Genomic DNA, 15,115 nt, shown 5'->3' on the forward strand with positions numbered 1-15,115 from the left:
AAGGAATAACTTGAAAACTGTTTTGAGAAATACTAGTGAAGAAACATTTAAATTTGATTAATGGCAAATTAAACCTGGCTTGCAAAAGAAAAACTGAGAAGAAAGTTTAAACAGCTTATAGGCTGAGCATTCGTACCAGCTACATCCAAGTACAGAAAAAGGACAGGGAAGCTGCTCTGGAAGGCAGGATGGCTGGCCCAGGTCCAGGGTCCAGCAGCCACAGTCCAAACGGATCTGCTGGGGAAGAGTAGAAAGTAACAGTGGGCCAAAGTTGTCAGTACTGCGCCTTGCTAGAATTAGGGATTAAATATAGAAATGAATTATTGCCACATTGGCAAAGTAACAGATCATCAGACTGCAGAATGTTACGGGCAAAAATAGTTACCGCTAATGCCATATGTGGCATGAGAATAGAAAGAGGGAGAGAGCTTTGCTGAGGACACTTTTTGAGCCACCGATGGGCATGTTTACGGAAAAAAAAAAAAAAAAAAGGAGAAAAAAAAGACCCCTTAACAACAGAAAGTGTGAAGAATTTGGGCTGTGAACAAGACAACAGCACTGCCAAGCATCTTCTTTCCTTTGTGGTCTCGCAAGTGAGGTGTCATGACAAAAACTACCTGAACTAGAATTTGTTGTTATTATAAAATCAGGACCTTGTCAGGTGGCAGCTGCCATGAAGCATGCTGAAACACTGAGGAGAAGTAAAAGATGTGAAATGCAATGCTGTGGCGGCCCAAGTTCAGGCCACTTCACTGACTTTTTTCCCCCCATGAGGTCTTGGTGGTGGAGGGAAAACAACGCTAACAGAAACCCTAGCTGCTTCGAGTAGCACACTGTTATCAGATTGTCTGGATTAACTTTATATTTATTCATTTCACAGTTTAAGATTTTCTTCTTTCCAGCTGGGCAGGTGACCACCGCAGCACCGGGCCGGGAAGGTGCCAAGGCCGCAGGCAGCCACCGCCCTCTGGCCCTGGGAGATGAGCTGGAGAAGCGCCTGCGGAGGAGGAGGACGTACAGGAGGAGGAGGAGGTAGAGGAGAGCTGCGGCCGCGGCCTCCGCAGACGCGAAACCCCCCAGCCCTCCCCGGGTGAAGCGCACCAAAACCCGGCGCAGCCCGCGGCCCCTCCGGCACCATGGCGCGCTGGCAGCGGCCGCCTCAGGACCCCGCCGTTGCCGGGGGCGGGCCGGCCGCAGGGAGGCCGCACCCCCGCGGGGGCCGCCCTCTCGCCCGCGCCGTCCGCCGCTCGGCCCCGCCGCGCCGCCGGGGTAAGGGAGCAGGACAGGGGGGCGCTGAGCCGGCGGCGGCAGCGCGGGGCGGGGGGCGCGGCGGGCCGCCCTCGGGCCGGGGCCTCGCTGCGGCGGGAGCGGGCCGGCGGCGGCTGCAGGCCCGTGCGGGCCCGCGGGCACAGTCAGCCGGCGGCCGGGGGGAAAATGGAGGTGCGGGAGAGCGCTTGGGTGCAGCGGGCAGGGCTGGCGGTGTGGAAACCGAAACGGGCCTCCAGGGCCGGGGCCCTGCGTGCAGCCCCCGCGGCCCTGGGCTTGATGCTGCCGCGGGGACGGGTGTAACGCGCCGCTGAGCTCCAGCCCCACGCGGGTGGTAGAAGGCAACGAACAGGCCCAGAGGGCTGGCCCTCATGGGTGGCTTGGCCCGCCATGCACCGTAGGAGCGCACAGGTAGGAGGGAGGGAAGGTTTTCCTTCAGACATTTGTTACCTGGTCTGGTGTTACCTCAGGATTTTCTTGTGTGGCTGCCCTTCAGACTTCCCGCTCTTTGAGCAGCCTAGTTGGCTTTACCTGCTGTCTCTGCAGACTGACGGTGTCGCCATTTGTCTCAACCTTGCCAAACTTCCTTAGAGTGTGCTACTGGCTGTTTTAAAACTCCTGACTCTTTCTTTGCTTGTATTTTTCATACTGTTTCCCATGGAAATAAGACACCTGCTTCTCTGTGAGGCCTGTGTTTCTGCCACCCCCCAGACTTGAGAACAAGGTAGTTAATTTCCATCAACGGTTTGTACAGCCCTCGGTGTTGTGGTAATTAGTGGCTGGATACTGGCACATGAGAGGTGAGGCATGTTTATATCCTGCACGGTCAACGTGGAGGTAGCAGCCAGGCCACTCATCACAGGCAGCTCCAGGCTAATCGCAGCACATGAGATTTCTTGTCTGGTAGCAGCATTGGTAGATGGAAGAGCGAGCTAGGGTTACTGCAGAGGTAGAGGTGATTGGAGACATGGATCTGTAGGAAAGCAGGAATGCTTTGTTGGTTCTGCTTGCAAGAGTTCAATTCTCCCCCCCCAAGTTTCTGTGGGGAAATAGATAGTTAATGAAAGATCAGAAAGTGTTTGCAGGAGATTCTTTCTTCTGAAAAAATGTCATTAAACAAAGATGCTTCAAGTTGTATTCAGCTTCTCAGTTCTCATAACTCAGTATAAGTCCAGGAATGTTTTATTTTATTTTGAGATTTAACTTGCTTTGGTTTTTTTTTTCAGTTAAAGCCATGGCACTGAAACAGGTTTCCAGCAACAAATGCTTTGAGGGTTTCCAGAAGGTGTTTGAACATGACAGGTAAACGCTATAAAAGCAACCTAGATGTTTAGCATGGGGCAGGTGAATCCATCTATCGTTGTCAGTGTTCTCAGTCTGCAGGAAAACAGTGAGTTCTTGCTGATGTCCCTGTTTCAGTAAGGAATGCCATCTGCTGCTGCTTTGGCTGTATTCTTGTATTTCAGTGTTAATGTTTAACATGTCTAGTATACTTAGTGCTGCAGATCTGAGGTGGGAAGCCAGTGTTTTTATCTTCGAAAATGAAGCTCCCTTATTTTTTAGGTTGTCCTGTTTGCAGCACAGAGAACCACCATGTGTACAAAGTTCAGTTCTCTCTTCCAGATACTTTGCTGCTATGCACTCTTAAAATAAATGCTGTGAGCAGACAGATGCAGTAGGTAGTCTTCTTTGATGAAGGTGAACAGAAAAAAAATCAGGGGTTTTTTCCATTTCTGAGACAAAGAAAAAAATCATTAGGTATGCTTACTTAAGATTTTATTGACAATTTTAGGTTTTAATATTAATTGGGCAATTGGTTAGTCTGTAGACTTAGCGTCTTGAAAACCTCTGTTGCTGGAGCATGCTGTACAGTGTATGTTCTGCAAGTCATGTGGATGTGTTCTTCAGTAAAAATTACTTTCCAATTTAATAGGCAAAGCTCGAGTTAAATATTGCTGGGGTTCAAAATTCAGTTTTTCAAACTGTTCCCAGTTAGCAGCACTGCAAGAGTGTGCCTTATTTGTAAGTCTCTGTTTTAAGAATATTCAGAAAAAGATAGGAAGGTTAGCTGTTGTCAATTCAAGAGGCTAAGGCTGAGGTTTAAAATTGCTTTTCCCTTTATTTAGTTTAGTATTTATAATTCACTGGCCAAACCTCTCTCTTTGAACAAAATGCATTGATTCAACTTTCTTTTTTTAATGTTAGTGACATTGTTAATTAAGTAGTGGTGATTAACAAGGAGTATTTTATTAATACAGTGCAGAGCTAAAATGCAAAATGAAATTTGGAATCTACTTGCCTCCAAAAGCAGAAACTGGAAAGTGTCCTGTACTGTATTGGCTCTCGGGTAAGTAACATGAATTTTAGTAACTGAAAAAAGATAATCTTAAGTATGGTTAAGCTACTGCACTACAATTACTGAAAACCTGATGTAGGGGTACTACAGTGGCAACTTTTGCATTCTACAAAAGATCATCTTATAGAACATGCATTTACTTTGAGTGTATTGTGATAAAGTTGGATGCAGTGGGCCTCAGGGGGTAGCCTTCTAAAATGCTCAGTGTTCAAAATGTTCTACCTTTTTGTTCTAAATTGTACATACTTTTTGTTCCAAAACATTTAAATATAAAGGTTCTTTTGAAAGGCATTCCCATTGGGACATCTCCTGCTTTCCTTTGTCTGTGACAGACTACTTCAGCTAACAGGATAGGGGGGAAAATCTAGCCCATGAGAGCAAATTTGTCCTCTGAACCCTACCTTATTGTGAGTGCTATTTTGCAGCGAGCAACTGGTGAACTTGGAAAGGGAGGTGCTATTAGCTGCCTTGGTGCTAGCACATCTAGAGTGAGGTAACCTTGTGGGATCAGAAAGGGCCAGGGGCTGAAGAGGGTTGTGTGGCAGGAGTGAAATTGTCCCACCTGCAGCATTGTTTCTTCATCTCTCCAGCTCCTGTGGTGTCCTATCCAGCTGCTGTCTTGCTGGATGTAAGGCAAGCTGGGGTGAGACTGTGTAGAGAAACGTGCTCCCAGTTATCCTTTGTTCCTCTGTCCTGTTCCTGTTATCTCCCAGAGAGCTGGGTCTTGCACCAAAAGTGCATAAGTAATGTTAAGGCATTGCTTGCAAAATGGTCAGATTTATGTTGGTGATGGCTGCAGGATTAATTAATTTTTTCCCCTCCCTGTTATTCAAAATTAAAAGGAGGAGCTCTGTCCTGTAATTCTAGGAGTTGCTTTATTGAGACTTTTGTGTAGGTGGTTGGAGATTTGACAGGTAGTGGGGAGACTATATTCCTTGTATGTATTCATTTCACAAAAACAGCTAGTAGGTCTGATTTGTAGAATGACAGTGGACTGGGTAAAAATGTTTATCCTTGAACCTGGAATCATTAAAATTGTCTGAGGAGCTCTGAGACATGTAGCACATTATTTTTTTTAATCTAAACCATGCTATCTTGGCTAGTTTATCAGTCAAATTAGGTTATTTGCAACTTCTCCTCGGAGAAAACTAGAATCATTAACCGCTTTCAAATAGCACAGTGAAAAAAATTTAAGTATTGGTGTGCAGTATTATTTATTTGTAATTGGACTTCAGTTGGGCCTGCTGCGGTACAAAAGACACAGATTACTGTGGATTTTGGAGCCAGAGTGCTTATAGGTCTCTATCCTGTCTAAAAGATGTAGGATTTGTCAGATGACATGTACCATTCTGCAATGCAAGCAGGTGAAATGGCGGTAGAGAGAAAAAATATAGTTGCAGAGTTAGATGTCAGTGGTTAACAAGAAGTTAACCTTAGCAACAGTGTCTGTAGTCAATGGATTTAAATACACAGTTCTTGAGGAAGCTGTGTGCCACATGAGTGGGTGCTCAAGCAGCTAGAGAGTACCCATTAACCTCTTTTTGATCAAATGTTAGTGTGACTAGGCGTGAAGGTGCAACTGTGTCTGTGTCTGTAGATTGTTAAGTACTTATTGTTGAACTTAGTGAAAAGACTTTCCCATATTGCGATAGGAATCCCTCTTGTTTTTCAAAACTTTTTCTGTCAAAAAGTGTTTTGAAACTGGTGTCCTGTGAGCAATGTGTAACCAATGATATTTTTATTTTTCTAGGGTTAACTTGCACAGAACAGAATTTTATAACGAAAGCTGGTTTTCATCAGGCTGCAGCTGAACATGGCCTTATTGTAGTCGCGCCAGACACAAGCCCACGTAAGTTTTAACAAGAGACATGGTAACAGTCCTTAAGCTGAAGTACACTCTGTCTTTAAAGTGCTGCAGTGTGCTACAAAGTGTGTTGCCCAGTTGAGTTAGAATATGGCCTCATCTCTATATCTTGCATGGTATGGCAGAGTATATTGTCCATATTCTTAATAACATGGTAGTGAAGGTTTGGCATTCGAAATTCTTTTATTGGCATGGCACTGAAACTAGATCAAAGGGGCCATTAAGTTCAGCATGAACAAGGAGAGGGAAGAAAAGGAACACAAGAGGCATGTGTTATCCAAGACACTTGCCTGCACTGTGTGGCTTGCTGAGACTTTAAAAAATCTGCAGAATTGTGTTGTCACACAAAGATGTAATGTTTACTCTTTATTCTGTCTACTAAAAAACAACTAAATACATATCTGCAGAGGATTTCAATACTTTGAAAAGCAAACCAGAAATCCTTGCCACCTGCAGCTGCAATAGTGTACCAACGAATGGCTGTTTAAAATGGTGTGCTATTGTTTGTATAAGGCTGAGCTTATTCGTGGTATGGGAACCTGAAAATGGTGGTCCTGCAGTTATTGGAAATAGAGTCTTTTGGGGGATTTAGTGTATTATGTTTAGAATTTGCTGGATTCTGCTAGTCTTGTGAGTGCTGTATGTTTACGAAGATGGCAGACTTTCAATACTTCCCAAGTTTTAGTGGGTCAGATCTGAACACAGGTAATATGGGAATGAAATGATGTTCTTTCCAGAAAGTGTTTTTCACGCCTAGGTTTTGAAGTTGCATCAGGTCAAGGAACAGAAATGCATGTTTCTAATGACGAGGGACAGAAGAGCAAAACTTGCGTATTAATGAACTTCACACTTCATTGTTACTATTTGCTGCAGACTAGAGATGGGCAACTAGCCTTTGCATTATTCTCATTGGGTAATTGTATGGGGACTTGTTCTTAGTTTTATGTGTAAGTTGTCTTTATCAATGTGGAACTGCATTTGCATAGTTCATTGCTTTGTCCATTTTATTTTAAAACCTTCTTTGCAGCTTCTCTCTTGCCTTTTAGTCTAATAACTGATCAGGATTGCTCTGCTATTTAAATGAATTTCAATATGTGTTTCATATTATACTCTTAGGTTTTGACTCTGAGACTGCAAATGTACTTAAATCTCTTTGGACTGGTCTGGAGAAACAAGTCAAGAGCAGTTCAAATGTAATCACAAATTAAGAGATCTGAGCGTATGTAGTGAAAACCCTTGTGCTTTTTAATTGTGTAGTTATGACTATGTGAGAATCACTGTCTAGGAGCCAGGAGATGTATCTGGATGGGGAAAAAAGACTGCATGAAAATATGAAATACCTGTCATTACAGACCCTCTGTCAGGCCGTGTTAGACTTTACTTTTCCTTCTTCTTAGCAGTTTGCTTTTCCAGACAGGTGTGCTGAGCAGTATTTTGCAGGCTCCTTTCCAAATTTCTTTTTTCAAGGCTTACCTTAAGTTTCTCTTAGGAGAATCATTGTTGCCTTCATTGCCTGGCAGGACTTGCTGAGTTTTTGTCTATCTCTGAAGGTCTGAAGATGGACTTTTTAGATCTTAACATCTTGTGTAAGCACTCCCGGTCCCTGTGACTGCTGGACTGTTAAGTCACAAAATCACTCAGCATTGAAGGGCATGTCACTGGAGCTAACTAAACTTTGATCCTTGTAAAAATCTGATTTCACACTGCGACAGGGTGGCAGGTATCTGCACAAATTGTCAGGAAAATTGTCAAATTACACAGGGGTTTGCAGTGTAATCTGACAGTGGTGAAAGCCCATATAATTTTGGATTGCAGAAACTAGGAACATTTTGGAGAAAGGGAGGCCGTTACTTCCTGTGACATGTACCTTGAAATATTCCGTTCTGTTCTGCAAACGAGGCTGGTAAATCACAGGCTAATCAAAGGGAGAGTGGGAGAGGACTGGATGGGATGTATTAACTTTGAAGGAGACATCTGCAAATTTAATTTGAAAGTGTAGCTGTGGAAAAGAGGATACAACCCTGCAGTTATTCATTACTTAAGTTCTACGGGAAGCTGAACTGAATGAAGAGCAATGAAATGAATTACAGAAAAGGTAGAGTTATATACTTAAAAAATGATAGGAATGGTAAGTGTCACTGTGCTGTGGAATCTTAAAAAGGGAGGTGTAGCAGACATTTGAAACACATAAACTGGTCTGGACACACTGTTTGGTGATACATCTCCTTCTGGGAGAAAGAAAATTTTCTACGGTTCTGTTCTCACATAGTTTCTTGTACTTGGTAGGATGAGGTCTAATAACTGAAATAAGCTGATAGCGCTGATTAACAAGTGCTAGCTTCTGAGGAAGTCCCTGGGTAAATTGGAGGAAGCCTTACAGTATTAGTTTAGGAGAGATCTGTGTCTTATATTTATTTATGAAGGGATACTGAAACAAGTTCAAAGTTGGATACATCTGTAGGGAATACGTCAGTGCCATTTTGAAAGCGTTGTTGAAAACACTGTGTTGTGAAAACACTGTGTTGATGAATGAAAATCTGAATTGTCTTATACTTGGAGGGGTGGAGATACACTGAGTGAGCAGCTTGTGTCCCAACTGTCTGACTTTTATTCTATTTATCTATCTAAATATTCCATATTTATATATTCTATATAAAAAATAAATATTATTATTTATGTTCAGCTCTCCAATGCTGAACAATCAGTAAAGGAAAGACAGTAACTATAGAAAGAATTTTTATGGTAGGTGGCTGCAATATTGAAGGAGAAGATGAAAGCTGGGATTTTGGCACCGGTGCTGGTTTTTATGTGGATGCTACTGAAGATCCTTGGAAAACAAACTATAGGATGTATTCCTACATAAAGGATGAGGTAACTTTGCTGCTGGGTTGTCCTAGTGTTTGGGGGTAAGATAAAGAAGGGATGCAGTTCAGTTATGCTCTTTGTTCCCAACACCAAAGCTTGCTTAAGGTGATCTTGACAGCTTATGGATGGCTTGTCATTTTCTTGCTTTCCTCTTTTATAAAAAGAATTTAGCATTTCTTTTTTTAATCCTTGATCATTTCAGTGATTGGATTTATCCAGCTGTTAGGCCTTTCCTCGCCAACAGATGCTGTAGTACTGAGGATGGAGGGAACCGCAGCACAGAGATGGTAATACCTGGCAGGGCTTGAGCAGGAACTCCTTGAGTCATCTTTCCTGCCAGAGGTGCTGCAGGGTTGGCCAGCACTTTTAGTCTTGATTTGTTAGTTGTGCAAACTCTGCTCTTGTCGAATCTCTGCTCTGCTGCTAGTTGCTTTGCTCATTTAGACTGTTTTCACTATCTGTCTTGGGAGGGTGGGGTGATGGTTTTGTAGTTTGGGGTTTTTTTTTTTCTTTAACTGGGTGTAAAAGGAGATCCTTGAGATATATATTAGAAAGGTGTCTGGCTTACTCTGCATATGGTGTGTGAGGTCTGGATTAAAACTAAAGTTGATGGGAATATGGGGAGCAAATAATGTCCCAGGAGCAGTGCATCATTACGGTCACTTACAGCAGCACATACATATTTATGTATCTATTAAAATAAGACTATGTTTATTAGGAAGTTCCCACATCTTGTATGATAGATTTCTGTAGAGATACTTTGTGTTACCTGTCAGATGAATTGTTTCCTTTTGATTTTACAGTCACGTTCAAATTGCTTTCAGGCCATGATCACAAATGTCAGGCTAGAACCAACGCTGTGTCTTTGGTTTCAGTGGGTTCCTGGCATTAAAACATGTTAGTTGTGTGCTTTTTTTTTTCCTAAATACACTCAGGTTACTTTAACGTTTTTATTAACACAGTTACTTCTTTACAGCTGCCTAAGCTAATAAATGCCAATTTTCCAACTGACCCTGAACGGATGTCTATATTTGGGCATTCCATGGGAGGTCATGGAGCTCTTATTCTTGCTCTGAAGAATCCTGGAAAGTACAAGGTAAAATATCGTACAGCTTATATGAGATATACTAAGGTTTATACAGATTTCTATAGAAGTGAAGAGAGAAAACATCATACCAAGTTCTGTTGTATCATTAAATGTATAAGTGGTTTTAGTTTAGCAGTTCATTGATAGCTAGTATTAGAATACGGAAAATTGCCAGAAACACCCCTCTGCAATGTATTTGAAATTTTAAAAAATCTGCAAATTTTAAAAGTTAAGGAAAGTTCACTTTATTTTGGATGACGCTACAGCTCTTCCAAACCAACTCTTATATTTAAATGTGAACAGGCTCCTTCTAGCTCTGGAGTTAATTCATGCTGCCAATATTGTCTAGAAATCTGGTTGTGCAATTTGCAGTATCTTTTCAAATCTTGTCTTGTTCATTTTAGAGCTTTTATTACTAGCAAACCTTTCACCACTATTATATGTGTGTTTGCTTAGAATTACAAGGTCTATTAAATCCAACTGATAGCAAGTGTAACTGTAAGCACCTGAACTGCACACAAATTAGTATCTGGAGAACATTCCGCCCCATTTTTTTCTGCCTCTGAGACTGGCATGTTAGCTTTCCTAACGATGGATTTTTAGAGTAATCAAGTTATCTGAAGTTGTGCTCATTTCTGTTTTACTTGAACCTAAATCAAACATTCTGGAAGTGATTTGCTTTTTCTTTATACTCATGAGGGTCAAGATAAATGTTGTTCTCTTTGGAGACATGCTTATGTAAAATGCGTTTCTGAGGGAGAATCAGGCATTGGCATCTGTGAGGTGAGGGGCTCTGCCTGTGTGGTCAGCCCTTTGATGGGCTGTCCTGGCCCTGCACTTTGGTCAGCTGCTGCAAAAATGGAACTGCATTTTTGAAGGTAGCTTAACATTTGCTCAGTGTCATTAGCTTGGCATAATAAGAGAGCTGAATGTAAGATAAAGGTTTATTTTTATCTCTCCTTTTATCTTTTGGAGGCAGTAGTTCAAATTCCATTTTCACTGTTGGCACTAACAGTTAATTGTATTATCTAAAAGAATTAAACATCACATTGAAAATACCAAACCTCAGAACTGGCAGTGGCTCAGATGGTTTGTTGCTATTTCTTGCAAGGCCTAAGAGTGGAAATATTGATGTCCCAGGGCCAAATTCCATGTATAATAGGGCTTGGACTTCAGACACCAGTACCTGGAGTTGTGATCTGAAATGTGCTTTTCTTGACCCCAGATCCTGGAGCTGTCTAGATTCATGAGACACTGTTGCATGCTTAGACTGGCTGAGCAGCCCCATGCCTCAGGCTTTTGTTGTGCTCTGCCAAAATCCAGTTGGAGGTGAAATGGTTCTGCACTCTGACTGTGCTGACTCAACAGTAGACTTGAGATCTTTCTCTGCTGCTTCAGGGAATTCAAGCCAATATCTCCCATCAAGGAAAGGAATGAGGCACGTAGCCCTGCCTTTTGTAGCTTGGCTGATGTGCCAAAAAGAAAGCAAAATTGTGGGGCTAGAAAGAGCAAGTAAGAAGGAAGTAGGATAATGGTTAGGGCACCTAGCTCGCAGGGTTGAGGAGTCCTGGATTCTGGCAGTAACTTCAGAACAATTGTTAAAAAGGGGTTTTGTTTGCTTGTTAGTTAGCCAAAATCACTTTTCTTAATTCATACTTTTTTGTGCTTTCTTTCCGAACAGTCTGTATCAGCATTTGCTCCTATCTGCAACCCAATTCAGTGTCAGTGGGGGAAGAAAGCCCTTGGTGGTTATCTGGGATCAGATGTAAGCAAATGGGAGGTATGTGTTGCATCCACAGTCCTTTTATAACACATGAATGAGTGATCTGTATATATATCACAGCAGGGGTCTGGAACAAAACCCTGGGGTGCCCCTGAGCTGGTACTGCTGTTTTACTACACCCCTAAGCCCAGCTAAACATTGTATGTTTCTGGTGGGTATGACTTTCTGGTGCCTGATGGTGCTTATAACAAGTGTAAATGAGATAGAAGGCTGTCATCAAACTGACTGAATTCCTCCCTGTTTTATGAAGTTCTCAAAGTGCGGGCTAAGAAGAATTATGAACAATCTGAGACTTTATGTAACACAGAGAGCAGTGAGCAGTTTAAATGTTGAGTTAGGCTATGGCCTGTTGCTCAAAAATTCAGATCTCAATATACAAAACAACTGTGTTTTGTAGTAGCCTGAAAAAACAGAGTGCTACAAACTGTTCAGAGACTGGTGAGTCTCATGGCATCTGCAGGGGCAGCCTGCTGGAGGCAGCTAGAAGAGGAACCCATTGGATACTTGGAAATTGGTATCCTGTAGAACAGGATTAAACCAGATAAAGTTAGATTTTTAGCTCCAAGGCCCTAAATCTGAACTAGTAAGGAGTTGTATATGAATGGCTAAGATACAAAAATGCTTCTGTACGTGTTGCTGCATTATTTGGGCAGCCCTTCGGTATTTTTATCTCGGCATAAACATTGCACTGTCTAAAATTAAGTTAGAAGGGATCATCATGACCAGGTACTCTGATTTTTTTTGTAAATAAACACAAGCTGCAGTTAAATCACTTGTAAATTGGATTAAAGTATCTCTTGGGAAGACATCCAGGTCTGATTAAAACATTACAGGAATGGAGAGCGCTAGCTGCTTTCAGAGCTGTTCATAAGGTAGTTTGTATATTTAGAAATCATCAGTTAAACTTGCATGCACTTAAGATAATTATTTGGGGAAAAAAATAAAATTTTTTCTGGCTGGTAACTTGCTTTGAAGCTCTTCTGCAAACCCAATCTAGTAGATCAACAGCAAGTGTCAGGATCTTGGATCTGCCATTGGCACAGACATACAACCTCTGATCCCTGTTTCTGCTTATAATTGCCGTGTAAATATGTGCAAGGATCACTTCATACCATGGCCGCAGTGCCTGGCTGAGTCCAAGCTCCTGTTTCCATTGCAGTGTTGTTTCTGGGTCTGGTGGCATCCTGGAAGCATGGCTCTGATGCCTTGGTGTAAAACTTCGCATTTTGCTGTCTTCCTCACTGCCTTAAACACTTCTCTGTCTTTTTAAAGGAATTTGGTCTTTTTTTGTTGGGTTTTTTTTGTTTTTTTTTTTTTTGTTTGTTTGTTTGTTTTTTTGTTGAGCATGTACCAAACACAGAACCCTACAGGAAACGTTCCCCATTCACAGTTACATTTTGATACATATATGTTAATAGACCTTAATTTATGCGCTGTGTGCCTTGTTTCTCAGTCATACAAAGTTTTCTTGGTCAAGTTATCATGGTAACCTTCAGGTTGAATGCCTTCCATGAGCATAGTTGTGTTACAAAGGTGTGTTGACCTTTAGCTGCCGAAATAGTTACATCAGGATACCAGGCTGTTTTGGCAGGATCTAGTTTCTGTACAAGCTTGTGAATCGGTACTAGATTATATTGCTGTTCTTCGATTCTGTATGAATGTAGCCCTGGGCTGGATGTTCCTTTTTGGTCAAACTACCAACTTGGTAACTGCTTAGATCATGCTATGTGACCCTTTTAAAACCTGGGTATTTTCAGTTGTCTGGCATTTCCCCAGTTTTTTGCTCTTCCAAAGTGTAATTTGGTGTCCAGATCACTGTCACCAGTACTCTATACGTGCCGTTCTTTTCTTGCAGTCGTCAAATTTAACCCAGTCTAACATACATAACTGAACGTTGTTTCTCTGTTACTTCTGCAGGCATATGATGCTACACAACTTGTGAAGTCCTGTCCAGATTCTCACCTGGACATCTTGATTGATCAAGGCAAAGATGACCAGTTCCTATCAGCGGGCCAATTATTGCCTGATAACTTCATTGCTGCCTGCACAGAGCGGAAAATCCCGGTGGTTTTTAGACTGCAGCAGGCAAGTTGCTTCCACAGTCCTCTATTACCGCGTTGTTGCTTTCTGATTTATGGTTCTATGTGGGAGGTAGTGAAGAGAGTGTCTCTTAATGGGGCATATATTAATTACCTGTGAGTCTGTCCCTGGCCAAGTGAGGAAGAGGGTGAGAAGTGATATTTTCCTTAATACCACCCATCAAGGAGTGCAATATCCGTCAGATTCAGCTGCATTTCACCACTGGGTGGGGTCCTGATTTTAATTTCAACAAGCTGATCCATTGATGGTAACTCAAGTTGCTGGTAGTTGGCTGAAGAAGCTGCATTAGTGATTTTTAACAGGTATCACAGTCACTGTACAAGCAAAGTGCCAGATGTACTTTTGCTGGATTCCTTATCTGTACTGTGGGTATTGTGTGTTTAGCATAAAACTTTGTGATTTAGCTTGCCTGTGTTTCTGTAAATCAGGAAAGATAGGGAACTGCTTGCAATCTTAGATTCCTTTAAAGACCCTGGTGAAGGATTGCTCTTTCCTGTAGTGCAGTGGTCCAGCACAGCGCTGTCCTGAGAGCATCAGGTTCTTTGTAAGCAACTGGCAGCTTCAGGCCAGACTCAGGGAGCGGCCCAGCTGTGGGGAATGAGGAATTGCCCTCTCTGACTTATCATGAGCCCTCACCAAAACATACGGTTAGTGCTGAAAAAGTGGAGTAGTTCAGAGGTTTAAGTGTCATTTTAGCATCATGCTGGAGCAGTAATTCAGACCTGGACTGTGTTCTCCTTATACCTCCTGTGTGTTTTACCAGTAGGACAATGCCAGTGAGGGGAACTGCTCTCTCAAATTGCATCTTGCTCTGCTACTGATGCTTGCTATGACCCATCTCTAACCTAAATGCCCAGATTAGGGCAGGTTAAGGTACTTCCTGTTTGTTCAGGTTCCTAGTGTTCATATGTACTTAACCTGTTAGTTAGGTATCCTTTACAGTTTTTATATATAATACAGGTATTTTTGATTTCTTGAAACAGATCAAACAGGAAGAGTTGTCAGTTTTCCTAGAAGAGAGCTTAGCACAGATGCTTTACCATGAACTACGTGTATTTGCTAACTTCTTTATTGTTCTTTTCTAGGGTTATGATCACAGCTATTTTTTCATTGCTACATTTATTAATGACCACATCAAACACCATGCAAAATACCTCAATGCTTGAACCATTTGGATGTGAGCATCGCCTGTCCAATATGAATCAAGGGGTAGAGGTGAACTAAACAAAAATCATTTGCTGAAGTAGTTTCTGTAAAATGGAGCTTTTCTGATTGTACTGCTAAGAAAAATAAAAGTCCCACTTAATTTGATGTGTGTGCTTTAGAGTAAGTATTTTGAATGTTTTTGCATGCTTCAAAAACTCAACACCACGAAGGTGCATGCTGAATTCTAGGTCAAAATGAGAATTAGCAGATGAGTCAGTTTCAGATTATGAATGTGGATACATACTTGGGACCTCAAAATAGTTTCTAGTGCAACTACGCAGAGACTGAATAACAACAGTGTGCCTCTTCAGCTAATTAAATACCAGGGTTCACTTCATCACTTAATGCTGAAGGAAGTCGTTAGTGGCACAACCAATCAAGCTACTTAATTAATCTGAAGTGGTTGGTGTATTTTTTCTTTGGCCTGTCTAAATACATTCTAAATACATTCCAAGAACAAAGTCTGGTGGAGAATAGAGACAGAAGCTTGCTATGCAGAGTGGTTTACTGTCCTATGCATTATTAACATCAAACAAATAATCTGAAGAGTATTTCATGGATAATACTTAAAGAAAAGACATCTTAAAA

At 41.9% G+C, this 15,115-nt stretch overlaps 1 protein-coding gene across 2 annotated transcripts; it reads left to right on the forward strand.

Annotated features, from left to right (window-relative positions):
• Window positions 1-1,138: 1,138 nt before the first annotated feature.
• ESD (esterase D) lies at window positions 1,139-14,632 on the forward strand. 2 transcript variants are annotated; one of them, XM_056329367.1, is made up of 9 exons: window positions 1,139-1,269; window positions 2,493-2,568; window positions 3,525-3,613; window positions 5,373-5,471; window positions 8,233-8,357; window positions 9,328-9,447; window positions 11,120-11,218; window positions 13,139-13,306; window positions 14,407-14,632. In XM_056329367.1, the coding sequence occupies exons 2-9, from the start codon at window positions 2,501-2,503 to the stop codon at window positions 14,485-14,487; spliced, it is 849 nt and encodes a 282-aa protein (XP_056185342.1). In that variant the 5' UTR covers window positions 1,139-1,269; window positions 2,493-2,500; the 3' UTR covers window positions 14,488-14,632. The 2 variants fall into 2 exon arrangements, with proteins under 2 accessions (XP_056185342.1, XP_056185344.1); XM_056329369.1 differs by lacking the exon at window positions 1,139-1,269 and adding an exon at window positions 1,657-1,677.
• The last annotated feature ends 483 nt before the right edge of the window (window positions 14,633-15,115 follow it).

This window comes from Falco biarmicus, chromosome 2 (assembly GCF_023638135.1).
Source record: "Falco biarmicus isolate bFalBia1 chromosome 2, bFalBia1.pri, whole genome shotgun sequence".
NCBI lineage: Eukaryota > Metazoa > Chordata > Aves > Falconiformes > Falconidae > Falco > Falco biarmicus.